This window comes from Dendronephthya gigantea, unplaced genomic scaffold (genome assembly GCF_004324835.1).
Source record: "Dendronephthya gigantea isolate DGI-Jeju-01 unplaced genomic scaffold, DenGig_1.0 000379F, whole genome shotgun sequence".
Lineage (NCBI taxonomy): Eukaryota > Metazoa > Cnidaria > Anthozoa > Malacalcyonacea > Nephtheidae > Dendronephthya > Dendronephthya gigantea.
This window is the reverse complement of record NW_021163389.1, coordinates 57,346-79,409: the sequence shown is the minus strand read 5'-3', so window position 1 is coordinate 79,409 and position 22,064 is coordinate 57,346. Positions and strand designations below refer to the sequence as shown.

The window sequence follows — 22,064 nt, the reverse complement described above, 5'->3', positions numbered from 1 at the left end:
CATTCATTTCAAGATCGATGACAGCAACTGAGACTAAGTATGCGCAAACAGAAAAAGAGGCTCTGGCGGTTACTTGGGCATGTGAGCGGTCAAGCAACTACATAATTAAAAAGGCGATAATAATAGAAACTAACCATAAACCACTGGTTCCCCTGCTAACCCAACACACGGTCGACAAACTACCTCCAAGGCTACAACGCTATAAGATGAGACTCATGAGATTTCACATCAAGGAAGTCCGACACGTACCTGGAAAACTACGCTACACAGCTGACACTTTGTCAAGAAAAATACCTGAGGGCACAGCTCAACCAACGATAGCAGAACAGGAAATGAATACCTACACTCCAGTGTAATGGAAGCACTCCCGGCATCAAATCCAAGATTGAAACAAATACAACAAGCTCAAGATGAGGATGAGGTATGCAAAGAAGTGAAGAAGTACTGCATGGATCAATGGCCAGACAAGGATCATGTCACCCGGGCAGTAAAACCATACTGGTCAGTACAAGGAGAACTCACAATTGTTGACGGGTTATTACTAAAAGGAACAAGACTAGTTATTCCATCCAATCTTCAACGCCAAACCCTTGCCCAAATACACCAAGGTCACCAAGGGATTAACAAATGCAGAGAACGAGCCAAGATATCCGTTTGGTGGCCAGGACTTAGTGCACAAATCAAAACTATGGTTGAAAATTGTACACCTTGCAGCAAGCACAGACAACAGCATGCAGAACCGTTGATCCCAACGCCACTCCCAGCAAGACCATGGCAACTGATCGCAACAGACTTGTTTATTCTAGAAAAGGTGACCTATCTACTAGTGGTAGATTATTATTCTCGATATGTTGAAGTTGTGGCACTAACCAAAGATACAAGTTCAACAAAGATAATACAAGCTTTAAAAGCCATCTTCGCCAGGCACGGGATTCCGGACGAAGTACGTTCCGACAATGGGCCCCAATACCACAGTGACGAGTTCGCCCAGTTTGCAAAAGAATGGGGATTCAAGCATAGTACCAGTAGTCCTCGCTATCCTCAAGCGAATGGAGAGGTAGAACGGGCAGTAAGGACAGTGAAAAATATCTTGAAGAAAGAAAAAGATCCCGCAAAAGCAATGTTAGCATATAGATCAACACCATTAGCAAGTGGATATTCGCCAGCGGAACTCCTCATGGGGAGAAAGATAAAATCAACAATACCAATAATGACACAACAGCTCACACCGCAGCTACCAAACCAGGAACTTTTTAAAGCAAAGGAAGAAGAATATAGATTGAAACAGAAGAAGAATTTTGATAATCGCCATAATGCTCGAACCATGAAGCCTTTGACATCAGGAACAACAGTTTATGTGACAGATATGAACTGCACAGGAACAGTAATCAAAACATCCAACAAACCAAGATCATATTTGGTTGACACCCCTATGACGGTTATAAGAAGGAACAGAGCACATCTACGTAGTATTCCAAATCACACCATAATTCAGCAAGTCGACAAGAAACAAGAGAAACAGGAAGACCCACCTAATACGAATACGAACAACAGACCGAAAAGAATAAAAACACTTTCTTTAAAGGCCAGAGAGAATCTGGGACTAGAATAACTAAGTACCGTATGGCATTAGCTATAAAGACAGAACAATACAGTCGTTGACATTATGTTGACAAATCGAAGAAAAGGGAGATGTAGTGTGATATAACAAATAGTAACTCACTAATATTACTTATTACTAATATTAACTAATGACGTCAGGATGTATATAAACTAAGTGTATTGACATTATAGGGTATTATTGTTCGAGACATAATTGAACACCGTAGACCAGAAGCTGGGTATCAGATTAGAACGGATATGCAGGGTCATTTGGCAGAGTTTTCAGTAATTCTCATCCAAAATTTGTTGGACCATGTTAACGTTTAAGAAACACACCTCTGGCAACAAAAGAGTATGGCTCCATAATCTTCTTTATGACGTAATGCACGACCGATGGCTTGATTGACAGCTCGAGATGCCTGCTGACCATACCACTGTTGACCATTTAATCCCTGGAAATACAAGATTATGAGTGAAATAGTACCTACATTTGTTTCTGACTCAGAAGAAGTTTATCAAACTATTGTGGTAGTGATGGTATAAACAATGATATATGACTTTGAGATTACAGTCACGATTTGAATTGACAGAGCTTCAGATAAAATTCTCAGCACAAAAGTTTCCCTATTTGAATACGGGCTAAATTGACTTTTGAGTCTGGAATTGCCACATATTCCTGGTTTCGTATAGGATTGTAAAACCACAAAGCAATTTTAAAGTTTATTCTTAAAAAAAAATAGGATTAAAAGTACTTTATAACCAACCTTAAATTCTCTTTTGTTTACCACCTCATCTAGGAATTGTTTTTTCAATTCCACCTGAAATGCGAGGGAAAACAAAAAAATGTTTTTGAACTTTGGAAAAGATGTCTAGAGATAATAGATTTTTACCATAACCGGGGTAATAATAACTGATTATTGACCGACGGATATGTGTTTCACGACCAACCAATCAGAGTAGAGGATCTTAAAAAGCCATATTATTAATAAATTAAACTTGAGTAACCACAAATCCGAACGTATTCCTATTATCGGCTGAACGATAATCAAAAGACTCATTTCCCAATTTATTTTTGCGAATATTAAAACAGCATTAGCTAGGTTGTTAATCGAAAACCAAACCTTTGGATCAAAATCCGGTGGATAAGGTAAACCAGTTGTGACGACAGCACGACCGTTGATATTACTGAAGTCAACACCTTCGCTGAACTAAACGTGAGAAACACACGAGTTTCTTGTAAAACATCTGAGGCTTGTATCAATTCTTTTTACGATCTGCTATCAGGATGTGTTTGACTTGTATGTTTCGATCATAGTTTCATGTCCATAGCTCGTTTCATGTCCAAGCTCTACGAAATTAATCCTAACTTTTAATTTCCAACCTCACCCTAACTCTTACCCAACTATTTATAATAGAGGGTTAGAATCAAGGATTATATTCGTTTGACTCTGGACATGAAATTACTACGTGTTTCCACCAAATCTGACAAGATTTCAGCAGATCAAAAAGACCAAGAGCTTATTACTGTACAAAGTTTTAAACCTGACAAGCTGTCTTAACTTTCTGTGTTTAATGACTTTGGTATTAATACGTTGGAAAAGTGCGGTAAACACCATACCTTTCCTAGGCAAACGGCAAGAAACACAGCACCCTTGTTCTCTGGATTGCAGACTTTTTCATAAAATCCTTCCATTGCCTAAAACAGACCATAAATCCTAAGATAACCCTCAATCAGCCTGTTCATTAAGAATAATTTAGTTGAACATAACCTACAGATCAAAATGACCCGTTTTTCGTCGTGGTAAAAACGTACAGATGAACTAGTTTTAAAAAGCCTAGTTTTAAGATTTCGCTGCATGGGAAGAGAACCTAACTCTGTAAATTCCCTTTTCCGTCTGGGCTCAACAAAAAAGTTTTCTTGTCTCAAGTCCATAGACCAGAACTCTTACAAAACAAAGAATAATCATTGTGAATTAACGTAACGGGCTAAGATATGAAACATCGTTCCTATCAGTTTCGTCAACAAAAGAGGCGGTGGAATTTCGACCTAAGGCTAAGGAAGAACTAACAAAAGGTCCAGTAAGATTAATCTGTATAAAAATCACATTAGTGTTAGAGACGAACAATTCGTCTGGACGAACTTGGGAAAATATTTTTAATTCGTCTGTTAATTCGTCCGCGTATCAGAAACTACACCATCGTTAAATCTATAGGTATGCTTGCCAATGTTCCAGTGTTGTATGAAGGGTCCCATAGGACGGGGAAAACACCAGCATCCCATCAGGAACAACCTATGCAAATTTACTGCAACAGTCTTGCAAATTTAGTCTTGTTCTGGCCTGTTGAAAGCTTGCGTGTGAACAGTCGAGGGGACTGCTTTTTTAGGGCAAAGTTTCTTTGTCCTAAGTGGCGAAAATTCAGACGAGTCAGAGAATCAGTCAGTCATTCATAGTGTAAACTTTCCGGGGGTAGTTTGATTTACGCTTATAGTAATTTTTTGTACATGATCAGAAATGTAACGTTTTTAAATCAGTTTAACTTGTTTTATTTTTTTATTTATCATCCATCCCTTTTCCTTTGGTGGTATACAGTATTGATTGATAATTATATTGCTTTGTATTCACATCATAGACATAATATTCACCGCGGTTTTTATTTCCATTATTTACAACGCAACTATTTTGGCTATTCTTTGGAAATGACGGATCAGTTGTTGCCATCATATACATGTAGTTGATGTAGTCACAGTTGTTTGACGAAGAGATGAGACATGGTGTTTTTTGCCAAACCCTATAATACTAAACTGATAAAATAACGCCCGCTTTGCATGAGCAACTAAAATTATAATCTAGTATTACAATATCGGGGCTAACGTAATTCAAGTACTTTGAGTAATCTCCCATTTGATTAAGGGTAATGTTTAACCTAGTTCTTTATATTTTTACTGGCATAAGTTAAAACGTTTATGTTGGGACAAATGTCTGGTTGCTTAGCACTATCTATATAACTTTGAACTATCCTTGGACACCTATAGTTTCACTTTTAGTTTGGTTCACACTTAGAACATGCAGATCCATCCTATGAAAGTCGTCACAATAAATATTTGTTTGCAGCAAATGATACTAACAACATACCAGTTGCATTTTAGAAGATGAATTCCGAATACATGTTGAAATTGGCCAGATCATATAACATGGGCCCTCCTGAAAACCGTCCCAGCCTACAAAGCCGGCTCAAGAAGATGCAACCTCTGCCTTGAAGAGAAGCTATACGTAATGAAACGCAAAACTAAATCACTGCTGAACAAACGCTCGGAACTTTTCACTCGATGTAGACACGTGACCCGATACCTTATTTCACGATGTATATATAGAGAATAGCAACAAGACCTGCCATTAGCCTGATGATCGCTTTATAGCGTGAAACTCCGGGTAGCTAAGCTAGTCTTTTAATAGATAAATATATCTTTCCTCTGCCGGTAATGGTTTTGAGCACTCTTCAACCATTGTCAGGTTCTGTGAACTCTTCGTTACAGTTAATTCTTTGGATATATATATATATATATATATATATATATATATATATATATATATATATATATATATATATACAGTCGTTATCAAAAAGGTTGTCCCTATCAATATATATACAAATATATATATCAATCACGTGAGCATTAAACATTGTTTATTTCGCTCATTTTTGTCTTGTTTCTTTATTATTATCAATATTGTTAACCTTACTATTATATTTATGAAATTTTTAACAAAGATTTTCACGGATTTCCCATAAAATTAACGTATGCAGTAAAATCACGTGACTGATATTTACGTATTTATATATATTTCAATATGACAACCTTTTTGATAACGACTGTATATATATATCTATATATATATATATATCTATATTTATATATATATATATATATATATATATATATATATATATATATATATATATATATATATATATATATATATATATATATATATACCCATTTGCAAAAACGTTGGCCGCAGATAGATATATAGATAGATACTCAAAATCTAATTAGAATTGCATATGTTGTGTAATATGAATGAAATCCCATGCAAATGTAATCATATGCAATTCTAATTAAAATTTGAATATTTTATCTCTAATTAGACTTTGAATATTAATCTATAGAATATATATATATATATATACGTTTGGACATTTTTAATATATAGTTTTATTAAAATTTAATGTCTGAAGAAGAACTGTTAACCATTCAATAATACACCAGACATGATACCTCAAACACCTTCATATATATATATATATATATATATATATATATATATATATATATATATATATATATATATATATATATATATATATATATATATATATATAACAATTATAAATACAATTCTTTTAATTAGTTGCTACTTTAAGTTTCATGCACTTAAGCAATCATCAGGCAACGTACTAATGAAAACACGGTTAAATTGCGCGAGCTATTAGTTTGTTGACGCGTTTCAACGTTTGAAATATCCCGCGACGAATTTGCGTGCGTGCACGCATTTTGTGAAAAGCTCACAGCGTTTGTTAAGTAAAAACTGTTTATTGTAATTCACAATTAACAGTATTATTATTGTAATTCACATTTAACGACATCAGATACGAGAACAGCACTGAATTGTCAAAATACGTTCATAAATAAATTCATGAACACAATTCATGAAAGGAACCACCGGGGGGGGGGTGGTTCCTTTCCACTGATTTTGAGAGGGCTTGCGCGCAAAAATGTGAAGCTGAAATTGAGATATTATTTAGCTGTCTAAAAGTAGGAAAGCTTCTTAATAAACTGTCAAAGTTTCAGGAAAAATAATGCATACTGGGAGCAACGCGCGACCCCTAAAGGTGACAAATATTTCATTGCGCGCAGTGGATTAAATGCATCGTTGATTTTAGTGTGACCAATCTCATGTAAGGCTGGGCAAATGAATAAATTAAAGCGAGAAACTGAACACAAAAACAAAGCGATTTATTCGTGATGTTAATCCTCAGCATGTCCACCATTTTATTCTAAGCAAACTGCTGCTTGTCTGAGCATACTAAACACTGAACAGCGAACCATTTGTCTGTCCATTCGCCTAGATTTGCCGGTGGTAGCATAGGCGATTTGCAAGAAAGAATTTCGAACGAAATGGATAATTTGAGGCAGGACAGACAAATGTGGTTCGCCGTTCAGTGTTTACCATGCTCAGACGAGCCGCAGTTTGCTTAGAAAGAAATGGTGGAAATGTTGAAGATTAACATCAAGAATAAGAATCTTATTATTAAATCGCTTCGTCTTCTTGTTCAGTTTCTCGCTTTAATTTATTCATTTGCCCAGCCTTGCATGAGATCGGTCACGCTAAAATCAACCATGCATTCAATCCACTGCGCGCAATGAAATATTTGTCACCTTTAGGGGTCGCGCGTTGCTCCCAGTTTGCATTATTTTTCCTGAAACTTTGACAGTTTATTAAAAAGTTTTCCTACTTTTAGACAGCTAAATAATATCTCAATTTCAGCTTTACATTTTCGCGCGCAAGCCCTCTCAATATCAGTGGAAAGGAACCACCCCCCCCGGTAATATAATTTTGTTAATGAAAAACCAACTTGGCCTAGGTATACCAGATAAGTCTTAACTATCTCTAGGAACACAAAAATTTGCCAAATTCTGCAAAATATCCTGCAAAACGGAAATTTTACATTTGGGACATTTTTTTGATACACCCTGTATAGTTTTATTAAAATTTAATGTCTGAAGAAGAACTGTTAACCATTCAATAATACACCAGACATGATACCTCAAACACCTTCATATATATATATATATATATATATATTATATATATATATATATATATATATATATATATATATATATATATGTAAATAATTATAATTTTCAAGAATGGAAAGTGTCAATACAAGACAATTTTGTAGAGCATTTATTTTAATGTTTTCATTACAATTTTTAATGCTACTTCAAGTTTTATGCAACAAGCAATCAACAGGCAACCGTATAAATTAGTTATATATATATATATATATATATATATATATATATATATATATATATATATATATATTTATATTTATATATTGTGCATGTCAAATAGTAAAATAGGCATATATATCAGACACATGACCACATATGTAGAATAATTATTGAATTTTGAATTCATATTTGAGTGTTTACCACAAGGAGTGTACAAAATTATAATAAATCCTGTAGTCCTGGTTTATTTATCCCATATTTATATATTTGTTTAACTATTGCAGTTTTCAACAATTATTTGCTGGTTTTATTAAATTCATAATCTGTTCAAGATTCTATATTAAATTGCCAAAGTCTATTGCACTAAAAAAATTTTAATCTCCTATGTAAAATGACATATAAATTCATGAACACAATTTAGGTGAAGATGCCTTTTTTCCCATATATACTATTAAACTATTAAATGAATATTGAGTAAGAAAGTACAGAAAACTTCAAGCAGACGTACCACATCATTGAGATTAATACAATATCAGATTGCATTCTTAGAAAAATATATTCGAAATAACACATATGCGGCTTTTTTTTCTATTCGAAATCGAATTCAGGGGCCGGTTGAATAAAATTCTTAATCATGCATCCTAAAGGGCATCGTTAACTTTCCAAATCATAGTTAAAAATGGAATCTTGAACTTTTGAGGAGTGAGAAAACATTAAAATCAACACCTACCAAGGTTTTCAACCGTTATCCACCAGAATAATTAAGTCCCCTCTTTATCATAATTATCCAACTCCAATCTCCACTTTCTTCTGCAACCTTTAGTTTTACTCAAGAAGGTATTTTTTATGATAGAATATATATTTTAGAATCTTTTTGGTTGAATTATTTTTATGTTTTTGCATTTTCTTTGCATTTTTCATCCAAATACCAACAATTTTTGTAAATACGAATCCTCAGTCTGGTTCAAAATCTATAGCGGTGGTTTATGATTTTTGAATACGTCATGTTATTGCTGTGTTTGATAACCACACCGCCAGTCCACGCAAGTTAATAAGGTGGTCTTCCACCCTGATTTCAATTATCAATAAATTAGCTTCAACTCAACTACTTATGCATGAACCAAAGAGGTACTGGTATAGTGATGACAACAACATAGTTGTTGAACCATATGTTGCCATGGCAACCAAGAAAATGACCCCCAACTGTGATTTTAGTCTCCATTTTTCAAAAAGTATAGAGAAGCAAAGAGGGGCTAGAAAAACAAATAAATCTTATTTCTGTATTCACTATAGACCAATCTAGGGGATGAACCTAAAAACCCTTCCAAGATTTAAATTATTTCATTAAGAAACAGCAGATATCAATTTTTACAATGCAGTAGAGTGCATCAAATCCAGTTATTTGTGCCCTATTAAAATATATATGCAATTTTAGGTTCAGGAACAAGAAAACATATCTATCTTACCACATAGAAACTTTCAGGTCATTTCATTAAATAGTTTTTGATTATCCTTTAAAAGATTTCTGGATGGCGGAAAATGCTATTTTGAGAAAACGAGCAATAAAGATGACTGAGAATATATATTGAATACAAATCAAGAAATATACAAGTATTAAAACATTACCAAGTCAATATAACTAATTTAAGTCAAAATGCACCAGATGCATAGGTTTCTCCTTCTTTTGCGACTAATTTGTCCCCTTTCTTCTTTTTTTCTCCCCGTAGCACCTTCCGCCGTTTCTTATTCTTGTCTTGACATTTGTAATTTCCTTTCCGTACACGCAGTTTGTCAGAATTCAAGCACTCCTCTGAACAAAACTTGCCAGATGCAAGGCCCATATCCTTCAGCAGCTCAATTGCAGCAGATGCACCAGTGTTGAAATGGGCAGCAGCATCATAAACACCCAACGAAAACACATCCGATCCAACGAACACTTCTTTTGGGACACGATTCCAAATCATGGCATTGAATGACTCATTTTGATTTTGAGTTTTTCCATCAAGGCATCTTTGCAGCAGACTGGACTCACTTAGTCTGTCAAATATTGGTTTAACATGGCCAATGACTTGCTTAGGGAGGCCAGCACCATGCTTGTACTCCTTTGTGGCATTAGCCTTATCCCGCTTAAAGCCACACCAGCTATCTTTACCATCTGGGCAATGGATATGGTAATCATCTTTACCAGATGAAGCACAATGACACAGAGCAGCATATATTGCTTTCTTCATGGATTCTATGTCTTTACAATTAGTTCGAATGGCTATCCCATAATAATTTTGTAATTTTTCAATCATGGCATCCGTTAAACGACCTTTTCTTCCCAAACCTTTGTTCTCTTTCTTCAACTTTCGCAGTGCTGTTCCAACCCTTTTTTGTACATGTCCCACACATTCCTTTTTAGTGACTGTTACATTGTCTTCCTCATACACATCCTTCACAGCAGCATAACTCTTGCTATCTCCATCACCGTAAAATTCTGAATAACGAAGCTTGTTGCTCTCCACCGACCGATTAAAAATTCTCAAAGCACCTTCTGGTTCCATTGCAGGTGCAGATCCTTCATAGTTTGCCTTGCACTTTGGCTCATGTTCAGCTTTCAAAGATGCAGTTTCAGATGTCTGTGGCTTCTTGTTGAGCTTCTTACAGGTATGGCACACTTTGCTTAGTGGTTCCACATCTAGAATTTTCCCCGTATCCATGGAGATTGTGGCGACGCAACCATTAAGTGATGAAAATCCTCTCCTCTGCCAAGTCCCATCACACGACACTGCACAATCCACAACTTCATTTGACGCTGTTTGTTTCAGGTCATGGATTTCTTTAGAAGCATCTACTACTGTTTTGCATACACAGTCTTAGCACTCTGGAGAAGAGCTTTGTTGTGCAAAGCATATGGAGTAGGTCTTGGTGGTGGTGGCATGTTCATAAGTCCACAAAATCGCTTAGCTCCAGCACGTCCACAACCAATAGATCTCATGGCATATACCATCCTTCTGTTCACTTCATAGAAGTTATTAGTAAGTTTCGAGGTGTAGAATTCATTTGTCCACTCACAGGAAGAACACCTCAAATACAGATATGAAGCACATCCCATCCGCTTGTGTGGATCCTCGAGAAATTGAAGGCTAAATTGTAGACAATTTGAACACGGCAAGAGCTCAAGTGTGCCTTTTAAAATTTCCAGATCGACTAAACGAAAGCCAGAAACACTCCCCTCTTTCGTTTCTGTGTGTGCGGTCGAAATCGTTGCGGAAATTTTTTGAGCAGAAGCAGACGTATTCGATTTGGTCGTCTCACTTTGATCGGGAATCTTCGGCTTTTTTGCTGCAGTTGTAAACTGGTTACCAGAAAATTTACGCTTTTTACTGTATCCAGAAGATTTCTTTCTCCCCATCGTCACAAAAATGAGAATAACGTCGATAAAGAAGAACTTTTTGTTTGGATTTTTAGTCGTTGTGTTTGTGAAGCTCAAAGCTTTGATTGTCTGCCGGAAGATAACTCGTGGTTTTCATGGCCTATACTTCATGTCAGCAGCATATAATCGCACACCAAATAGCTAACTAACTGGGGGAGGGGTAAGCAAGTAAATAAATGCAAATATATCGCTTCAAAGCAAACCAATCAGGATTTTTTTAGGACAACAATGCGTTGCTAAGGCCGTTGTCAAGGGGAAAAATCTTACATTCTCTCACTAAATCGCCAAAATATTACATTTCTACTTAGATTTAGTGGGTGAACAATACATCAAATGAGAGCTTATAAATCAGGGAATTTAAAAATGTAGCTTTCAAAAATTTCCTAATTTCTAATTTTTATTTCAAATTCTGGGTGGAAGACCACCTATTATAATTACGTGTTCAGGGCCTTTTTCAGCGCACATGCTGGGGGAGGCATTTCCCCATCCAGTGCAGCTTAATGCCACCCTGACCCCACCAACCCGGAGTAGCCCATTTTCTCTATTTCACGGAAAATCTTTCAAGTAAAGAAGGTTTGAAACAAATTCAGATCCATTCCAGTATTCAAACCGTATATAGAGTTTTATAGAATATAGAGTTACGTTTTAGCTGCCATCTTAAGTATAAAAGAATTCTTGGCACGATCAGTATGAAAGTGTGGTATGTTAAATTTACGTTCATTTCTGAGGTCATGATGCGGTTGATGTAACGTTGGGATCAAATTATGAAGTTTATGCTCCGGATCTTTGACTATATTCTTGAACAAATTCTCGCATAAAAGGTTATGATATTCTTCCATTTGTCTTACATTCAAAGTTTCACAAGCTGAACCATAATCCACTCCTGGCTTTAAAATTGCTATCGCTCTTTTTTCCAAAAATACAAGGTCATTCATTAAATATCTCGGAAGGGCGCGATAGAAGACTGGTACAGCATAATATATGACTGACCAGGCCGCCCAGAGGAAGGCAAAAGAGGCAATTAGCCCCGTTCATGACTTCATGTGTCAAAAGTCCCAAACTAAATAAGAAGATTGTTATGACAAAACGAGACTATCGTCAATCTGGCAGAGCTGAATTTGGTAGATATTTAAGTTCTATAAAATGGCAATCAATTATTCCCAACCTCCAATCAGATCAACTGTGAAGAGATGTGGAATACATCAGTTTTACAACGTGGTTTTTACCGGCCTTGAATTTTCGATGCCAAGTAAAGAAATCAAACGGTCTCCGCCACAGATGCACCATGGATGAACAATAAATTGAAATCGCTCATTAAGAAAAGACAACAAGCCTTTGCTACTCCTGGAATTAAATCGGCGATATTTAAAAGTACAGGGATTTAGTTAACAGCTAGGGAGCGAAAATAATGTAGAGCGAAATATTATCAACTAAATATGCATAAGTTGAAAGGAAAAAAACCCGAAGAAATGGTGGTCTGAAATTAAACGTATCTCAAACCTTGTAACCAAACGGAAACTGATAAGTTTAGCCAATGTTGAAACGTTTTCCAACCTTACACCAAGAGATCAAACAAATGAAATGAATAAAACATTTTTAGACTAGAATGTCCGTTACCAAAATTTCCGTTGGAGGAAATGGCAACTTTTCTAAACATATCAAAGCCTATTAAAGACTATTCATATATCCCAGCCCTTGCAATCTCAATTATCCTCAACACCTCATACTGAGAGCAACGTGTTCCTACCACTTGGAAAATGGCCAATATTACACCCTTGCCAAACACAAAAATTGTAAAAGATCCAAAGAAAGATTTAAGACCTATTTCACTTACCGCTGCATGGTATCTCTAAAGTCGCTGTGGAATTTATTGTCGTTGATTATGTGAAAGCAGCAATCTTGAAAGTCATCGACCCAAATCAGTATGGTGCAGTTCCTATATAGAAGTTCCACTACTATTGTATTAATCAGCATGATCCATCGCTGGTCCACCACCACTGACGGTAATGGCGCCGTTGTAAGAACAATCCTCTTCGATTACCGAAAAGCATTTGATATTGTCAATTGTTCAATTTTGATCCAAAAACTATCAGAGTTAGAATTAGCATATAGCGTCATCAATTGGATATCAGAGACCTTTCGATCCAATTGTATTCAATGGAAAAGAGTTAGAAGTTGTTAATAAAATCAAACTCTTGGGTCTTACAATTAATAATACTTTAACATGGAAACCTCACATAGACAAAGTCGTCAAAAAGGTTAATAAAATACGCTATTTACTGGTGATTTACTTGAGCAACTTAAACGCGCAAGTGTTCCGTGTAAAGCCCTGGCTTCCTTGTACATACCATGCATTAGATCAGTCATGGACTATGTCCCGGTTTTTTACAATGCGCTACCTCAATACTTGAAAAACAATTTGGAACGGCTGGAGAAGAGCTATATAGTTATTATTATACCTGAATTAAACTCAATAGTTAGCCTCTCTTTTCGATTTTATTTTATAAATGAAATTATTTCATTAACTTATATCAATAATCTTAATTTTTTTAGCAATAGTTATATAGCTATAATTTTAATGACTGATTAACTGTAAAAATTACGTAATTCAGCCTTTAAGTTAGCCTTAAAGTAATTTTATTACTCCGGCGTCATTGACGGAGTTGAAAATTCGCCTAGGTTTTTGTTGTTGTTTTTTTATTATTTTTCGTCATCGCAATGTGTAATAGCGCGAAATATACTAGTATTTGAAATGTGTATGTAATCGGATTTATCTACATCCCAGTTGTAGCTCAAGCTTTGGCAGACTTTTTACTCCACTTCTTCGTTTCATTCTTTTTCTTATGTCTTTTTTTCTTATTGTTGTTCCTGGAGTTTTAAAATGAAACATTAATTATTTTTGCTCTTGGTTATTAATTGTTTTCTTCGAATTTGAACTGGATGAAAATTAGTCTGTATTTGCCCCTCTTAGCTTTAACTGTACCAACAAATAACTAATGAGGTCGCAACTGAGTAAAGACATTTATGTCATAAACATGAGTTATCCAGTGATTTTCAGATCATTGGACCTTTGTCTTAACTGAGAGTTCTGTTGCCAGGCCTGTGTTGTTTTAAAGATGTCCGCGGAAGGCAAAATGTTTCACTATTGAGTCTGTAAGAATCTAGGTTCATTTAAAGAAAATTCAAAAAAAAGCGTGACGCAAAAAAGCACTAGACGTCGAGTTTGCGAAAGGTATAGTTTTCATATGCATAAACGTTTTTAATTTACATATGAGAATAATGAGATTGTATAAGTTTAATAAAAATATATGACATATTCCAATATTTATAAAGGAGTGGAGTGTAATTCTTCTGCAAATCATAAAGCTACAGTACTTGGCCTTTGACTCTCAGGTTTACTACATTTCTCAATCATTTCCAAATCGGCCGATATTTGGTCCTGTTATAACTGATAAATGTTCAACAAAACATAATTATTCTACTTTAAATAGCACATGATGTAATTGAGCCTAATAAGATAAAAGAGTTTTGTCATATTTTGCTTTGAAAACAGTAATTGCTACAACCTGTAAACAACATGCAAGTGAATGTGGGTATCATTATTCCAATTTTTTTGGGAATTATGTATATTATATGAAAACCAGTACCTGTACCTAATCAATATAAGTGTTTTAGTGCATTACTGGGAAGTTTAGAGAAATTTCTGCTCAGGCTCTGCATGAGTCGGCATGACTAATTACTTCAGAGCAGATCATCATTTCATTTTTATAATTTTTCAAACAAACATACATTTAACAAGACGCCTGTTCTGGCGTTAACTCCGGCGTCCTTTGCACGCCAGTCTTCAATATAAAGCTTGAAGCTTCTGAAGATAAACAATGTTCATATTCATTTAGATGCCTTGCGAACCTAAAATCTAAATGTTGTTCGAAAAACGGTTCAAAAAACCATCCAACTAGGCTCTTTAAAGACTGAAATCGTAGAGAAATAAAATCTTACCAATCATAGAATACTCCATGTCAAAAAAGGGTAAAAACTGAAATAGTAAATTTCAAAAAAACACTGCATCATTGGCGTCATATTCAGCTGAACGAGCAATGTTAAGACAGCAATAGGAGATACGAGAGAAGCGACTTTATCAGTTTCAAAGTCTCAATGTTTCTTAAAACAGTTCTGATGTCCGAATTAAGTGGAGAGTTAAAACTGACTTCTCAAACTCAAACAGCAAAGACGCGCCTTCGAAATAATAACATGTGTCATTTCAATATCTCATAACCATAGCGTACTACCTGATTGGAGTAATTTCCTTTGTTTGGAGTCACGAATTATATTAATGCGTTAATTCAAAATACAACCTAAAATTGCCTAACTGTTTAAGAATTTAAAACGTAATAAAACTAATAAAAAAGCAAACTTATTTTTTAATTGATAATAAAAAATTCTTTACCTCAGAATACTCCGAGACTTGAGGCGCGTTTACGTAATCAAATGAACACCGGACACTACCAGCACTAAAAACGATATTTTGTATTAATGTTGGGGACTTGAAGTGGTAAAAGTCTGTAACCTAGCTTCACCAAATAAAAGAACACTTCTCGGAGGCATCAGAAAGTTTGCTAAATTTTTTCTCCTCTAGAACAAATTCAACATAAACGTAACATAACCCTCTTGCGTTGAAAGATGAGGGTATAGCTAAATGGGTAAGAAGCGCTTGCATGGTTTGTCGTTACGCAAGGAATACCTTTTATTATTATACTTTATAATAAAATATTACGTATTATTATCATCGTTATTTTTCTTATGACAAATGAATATTTTCCAGAAAATGGAGACAAACACGTGTCAATATAATAAAACCCTTATGTTATAGCTATACGCCATGTAAAAAGATCATACCTCAGTGATCTCTCTCTGAATCATATCTCTGATTCCTCCTGTAAAAATTAGAATTTTTATAAGCTTATTAAAGTACTACTTTAATTCACCATTTCCAATTCATTCTTTAAATCACAGAACATTCCACAAAAGAGAAACTCTAATTCATACCATAAAGGAGATCCGATCAGAATCATTAGAATTCATATTCCTGGACAGACGGGAAAGAAAAAATGCATGAATAATGTTAAAAAGTTTCAAACAAAAAACGAAGATCGAAGCACGGTCTTACACGTTTAGAGAGTGACACACAGAATTCAATTCTAGGCCATTCATACGCCTAAATGTAATGGAGTTACAGAAAAATTCTGATTACAAAGCTGTGATTTGACGTAGTACGTACGTTGAGGAGTTACCCGCGCGTTTTTATTTGCGCGCGCTTTTACTTTATTCGTTGCGCTAAGCTGCCGTATTTTAGTATGGTTTCGATTTCCACTCTTAAATCAAATATAAAAACGTGGAAACACGTTTCTCTCTTTATATTTATATATTAAGCCACCTAATATTACGCGAAATTAAAAAAAATATATATGTAGTACACCACAGTGTTTTTACCCGAAATCGTAAATTAAAATATACTTACATAATTTCTTATCCTTACTTCTCGATAATTTCAATATAGAATATTGAACCACAATATAACAACGCTTTTGAAAACAATTTGCAACGAACTATTCGCGAAATGTGAGCCTCTCGAAAAATTTCGACAAGTGAGCGGACCTTTGTTGACGTGGATAATTAATTCCTTTACGCACGCGAGTTTTGGTGAGCAAGCGAGACATTGAGTCAGCGTTCGGCAATATCAACAAAAAGAGCATGTGGTAATCGTTGTAATGAGAATTTTTTTTCCAGAATGAAGTAGTGAACATATTTATGCTGAAGTACTCGCAATTAGCTAGTACAGCTTGAAAGAATCGTATCTTATCCTACAAGGAACGTGGTCATCGCCAGCAAATAAAAGAGACTTTTTGAGGCGGAAGGTTTTACGATTCTCTGGCTAAAAAACAAAAAGTTCCTTGTAGTTAATGGAAAGAATGCGAAAGAAATTCGTACTCGGGTGATAAAGCTATGTGTGCGAGCGGCGATTTGCAAGCGTGACTGCTAGCGTAGAGGGCTAACACTAAAATTCAACACTGTTGATAACAGTCGATCTATAACCGGCGAGGTTATGCTGCCTGGCGGTTCATATACCGTGCGAAACAAACGCGGTCAATGTTCAATCTGATAGTGCAGAAAGCATCGAAAACCTTAGAATTGAAAATTAATGATGAACAACGCGATTATTCGCTCGTTGGCTGAATCTGTGGATCGGCCTCGCCTCAATAGTGGCTGAAATCCAAAAAAAATATACTGTTGGGCACAGGATTCATGTGACAGGAGTATAAAGGCTACAGATGATGAACCAATTTTTCTCAGCTGTTAATTGGAAAAGCCATAGGAAAATTGTAACTGTTTTCCTGCCTCGTCTCCATAGCCGTACGGGACAGGGGGGGTGTGTGAAAAATTTCGAGAACTAAAAAGTTCGGGCAAAGTTCAGCCGAAAATTCGGGCGAACTGAAAAAGGGTAAAAAGCTAAAATCTTTAAAAGTAAATTTTGTAATATATATCACATATATGTATTCTATTTGACCATTTTAAATAAATTGTAAGGCTAAATCAGTTGGTCATGCTAGGTTAGTTGGTCAGTAGGTCCTTCCTACGAAAAAAACTATCCAGGTGATAACTTCATCCATTTTAGAAACAGCTGGCCTAAGAGCGGCACGTTCATTAGACATGAAAAGATGGGATTTCCACAAATAAAGACAACATCGATATTTAAAAAGCGCTTGGAGATGTAACGTTTATTTTGGTGTTCAGATCTTAAAGACACAAAAACCAAAATACGGGGTAGTTTTTGTTTAAGTTTATATTGTTGTCTCTCCGTACCATTACACACCTACCGGCGGTAGCGGTACAGTAGCCCATATCATTAGATTAAGAACGGAGGGAAATTAGGACTTGACTGAATCTCTATTCGTGTATTTATCACGATACTTCATTTAACAACTCACTAATTTAGTTGCTCGAGTGAAAAAAATACCGTAACTCCCTCTGAAGGTCCTCAAATGTCGGATATGCAAAAATATACGACTTCATCAATTTTGCAGTTCCGCTTTGTTCTTCTTAGCAGAACCTTGGAAAATGAGGACACAATTCAACAAACTCGCTTGCCTAAATGGATCTCACCTGACCTGGTTTGGCGGTGCAAGGACTAATCATATAACAGTTTAAATATTGACTGACACAGAGTGCATTCATTATTCAAGAAAATTAGACAGAAAAGTCACGTTTTCACTGAAGACGTCCCTCCAACAAAATATTAAAAGTTTAATTTACCCTGAAGCAGTCAACGGGTATGGGTAGCTTTATTTTGCTCAATAGAAATTCAACCTGCTTACATGTTTTACAATAAAAATCTTGTTCGTCCAAACAGGTCAAAGTCTGACTACTGGAAATGCATTTTAGATGTGATGTCCGATGGAAATTCGTTGAACAAAATAAGGCTACTGTACCCGTAGACCAGAAGCTGGGTATCAGATTAGAACGGATATGCAGGGTTATTTAGCAGAGTTTTCGGTAATTCTCATCCAAAATTTGTTGGACCATGTTAAAGTTTAAGAAACACACCTCTCGCCACAAAAGAGTATGGTTCCATAATCTTCTTTATGACATAATGCACGAGCGATGGCTTGATTGACAGCTCGAGATGCCTGCTGACCATACCATTGTTGACCATTTAATCCCTGGAAATACAAGATTATGAATGAAATAGTACCTACATTTGTTCCTGACTCAGAAGAAGTTTATCAAACTATTGTGGTAGTGATGGTATAAACAATGATAAATGATTTCTTGTATGATTGCATGGCGACTTTAGTAATTATAAAACTTGTAGGTACACCACGTAAGTATTAAATACTGCAAAGCTTTCGGTCCGTTAACCCGGACCTTCACTGATGAAATTGCACTGATGAAGGTCCGGGTTAACGGACCGAAAGCTTTGCAGTATTTAATACTTACGTGGTGTACCTACAAGTTATTATAATTAATGATAAATGACTTTGAGATTACAGTCACGATTTGAATTGATAGAGCCTCAGATAAAATTCTCAGCACAAAAGTTTCCCTATTTGAATACGGGCTAAATTGACTTTGGAAGTCCGGAATTGCCACATATTCCATGTTTCGTATAGGATTGTAAAACCACAAAGCAATTTTAATAGTTTATTTCTTAAAGAAATTATGATGATTAGAACCACTTTATAACCAACCTTAAATTCTATTTTGTTTACCACCTCATCTAGGAATTGTTTTTTCAATTCCACCTGAAATGTGAGGGAAAACAAAAAAAATGTTTTTGAACTTTGGAAAAGAGGTCTAGAGATAATAGATTTTTACCATAACCGGGGTAATAATAACTGATTATTGACCGACGGATATGTGTTTCACGGCAAACCAATCAGAGTAGAGGATCTTAAAAAGCCATATTATTAATAAATCAAACTTGAGTAACCAGAAATCCCAACGTATTCTTATTATAGGCTGAATGATAATCAAAAGACTCATTTCCCAATTTATTTTTGCGAATATTAAAATAGCATTAGCTAGGTTGCGAATATTAAAACAGCATTAGCTAGGTTGTTAATCGAAACCCCAACTATTGGATCAAAATCCGGTGGATAAGGTAAACCAGTTGTGACGACAGCACGACCGTTGATATCACTGAAGTCAACACCTTCGCTGAACTAAACGTGAGAAACACACGAGTTTCTTGTAAAACATCTGAGGCTCGTATCAATTCTTTTTACGATCTGCTATCAGGATGTGTTTGACTTGTATGTTTCGATCATAGTTTCATGTCCATAGCTCGTTTCATGGCAAAGCTCCACGAAAATAATCCTAACTTTTAATTTCCAACCTCACCCTAACTCTCACCCAACTACTTATAATAGAGGGTTAGAATCAAGGATTATATTCGTTGACTCTGGACATGAAATTATCACCTGTTTCCACCAAATCTGACAAGATTTCAGCTGATTAACAAAGAGCTTATTACTGTACAGCCTGACAAGCTGTCTTAATTGTCTGTGTTTAATGACTTTGGTATTAATACGTTGGAAAAGTGCGGTAGACACCATACCTTTCCTAGGAAAACAGCAAGAAACACAGCACCCTTGTTCTCTGGATTGCAGACTTTTTCATAAAATCCTTCCATTGCCTAAAACAGACCATAAATCCTAAGATAAACCTCAATCAGCCTGTTCATTAAGAATTATTTAGTTGAACATAACCTACAGATCAAAATGACCCGTTTTTCGTCGTGGTAAAAACGTATGAACTGTTTAACTATATATTTAATCGTTACAAAGCCTAGTTCGCTGCATGGAAATAGAACCAAGCTCTTTAAATTCCCTTTTCCGTCTCGGCTCAACAAAAATAGTTTTCTTGTCTCAAGTCGGTTCCATAGACCAGAAATCTTACAAAACAAAGAATAATCATTGTGAATTGACGTAACGGACTGGGATATGAAACATCGTTCCTATCAGTTTCGTCAACAAACCAGGCGGTGGAATTTCGACCTAAGGCAAAGGAAGAACTAACAAAAGGTTCAGTAAGATTAATCTGTATAAAAATCACATTAGTTTTAGAGACAAACAATTCGTCTGGACAATCTTAGGAAAATATTCTTAATTCGTCTGTTAATTCGCCCGCGTATCAGAAACTACACCATCGTTAAATCTATAGCAATGCCTGCCAATGTTTCAGTGCTGTATCAAGGGTTCCATAGGACGGGGAAAACACCAGCATCCCATCAGGAACAACCTATGGAAAATTTACTGCAACAAAAAAGAGTTTCATGCAAACTTGAAATATAGAATCACTCATGCCCAGCATGGCAGAGGTACTCAAATACAACCGTTATATAATCTCCCTGTTAGAAGAGTTAGTTCCTGCCTCAAAAATTACGTAAGGCTGCAAGGAAGTTACTGGTTTGGGAATGAAAAATATTACGTTCCAGAAAGATTGAAAGTGCTGAATAAGACAAACGCACATGCTTGAACCTCCCCAGATAATATGAAACCAGACATTTTGCTATGATTTTATTTTTCTGCAACTTATCTATTGCAATCCCCATTGTTCCTGTGGAATTAGAATTGCCACTGATAGTGTAGTGGTATAATAGCATGTACAGCGCCTAAAAGTTGTAGCAATCCAGAAACGATGAGACTCTCTGGCTTAGAGACTCTCCTTTCTAAATATATTACAAAATTCTACCTGTTTTTGTAGAATAAGGACTGCCGAGTCGGGTCCCGTTTTGAGGGTTTCAAAAAACATCTGATGTTTCTTGATAACATGTGGATTTTGAATTTCCACTTGTATATCACTGTATGAAATAAGTTCTGGTCAAATTTCCTGCAGCCACACGTAATTGTAAAGTTATGAATCCGATCAACGGTTTGCAGGAAGTTCAACCTTTTCGTAAACATAAATTAAAATAGATTTGACCAGAACTTATTTTTCAATTGATAATAAAAAATTATTTACCTCAGAATACTCCGAGACTTAAGACGCGTTTGCGTAATCAAATGAACACCGGACACTACCAGCACTAAAAACGATATTTTGTATTAATTTAGGGGACTTGAAGTAGTAAAAGTCTGTAACCTCACCAAATAAAAGAACAGGTTTATTGAGAATGTAAATCAATTACGTTTACATAAAGTTTTACAGTACGTGATATATTAAGTTCTACTCATGCATCCCAAATTCAAGCCAGGATTGGTCGGGAAAAAAGTTGTCAGGTATCGTTGTCCCTTTAGAATTTAAACCTACGCCTCAATTTGCGATGGCGACATTACCATCTAAAACAAATACTAACAACGCCCGCTCCTATGAGCTACACGTCCACCTCAATAGCAAGATCATTGCACCCGCATCATAAAGGAGAAGGTTCGATTTTTGCCGAAGGCCACTTCTCGGAGGCATTGGAAAGTTTGCTAAATTTTTTCTCCTATAGAATAAATTCAACAAAAACGTAACATAACC

The 22,064-nt window shown here is 35.6% G+C and overlaps 1 protein-coding gene across 1 annotated transcript; it reads left to right on the top strand.

Moving 5' to 3' along the window:
* The first annotated feature begins 355 nt into the window (after window positions 1-355).
* Window positions 356-1,612, top strand: LOC114542702 (uncharacterized protein K02A2.6-like). The gene has a single exon (XM_028562184.1). The coding sequence runs from the start codon at window positions 356-358 to the stop codon at window positions 1,610-1,612; it is 1,257 nt and encodes a 418-aa protein (XP_028417985.1).
* Window positions 1,613-22,064: the final 20,452 nt, after the last annotated feature.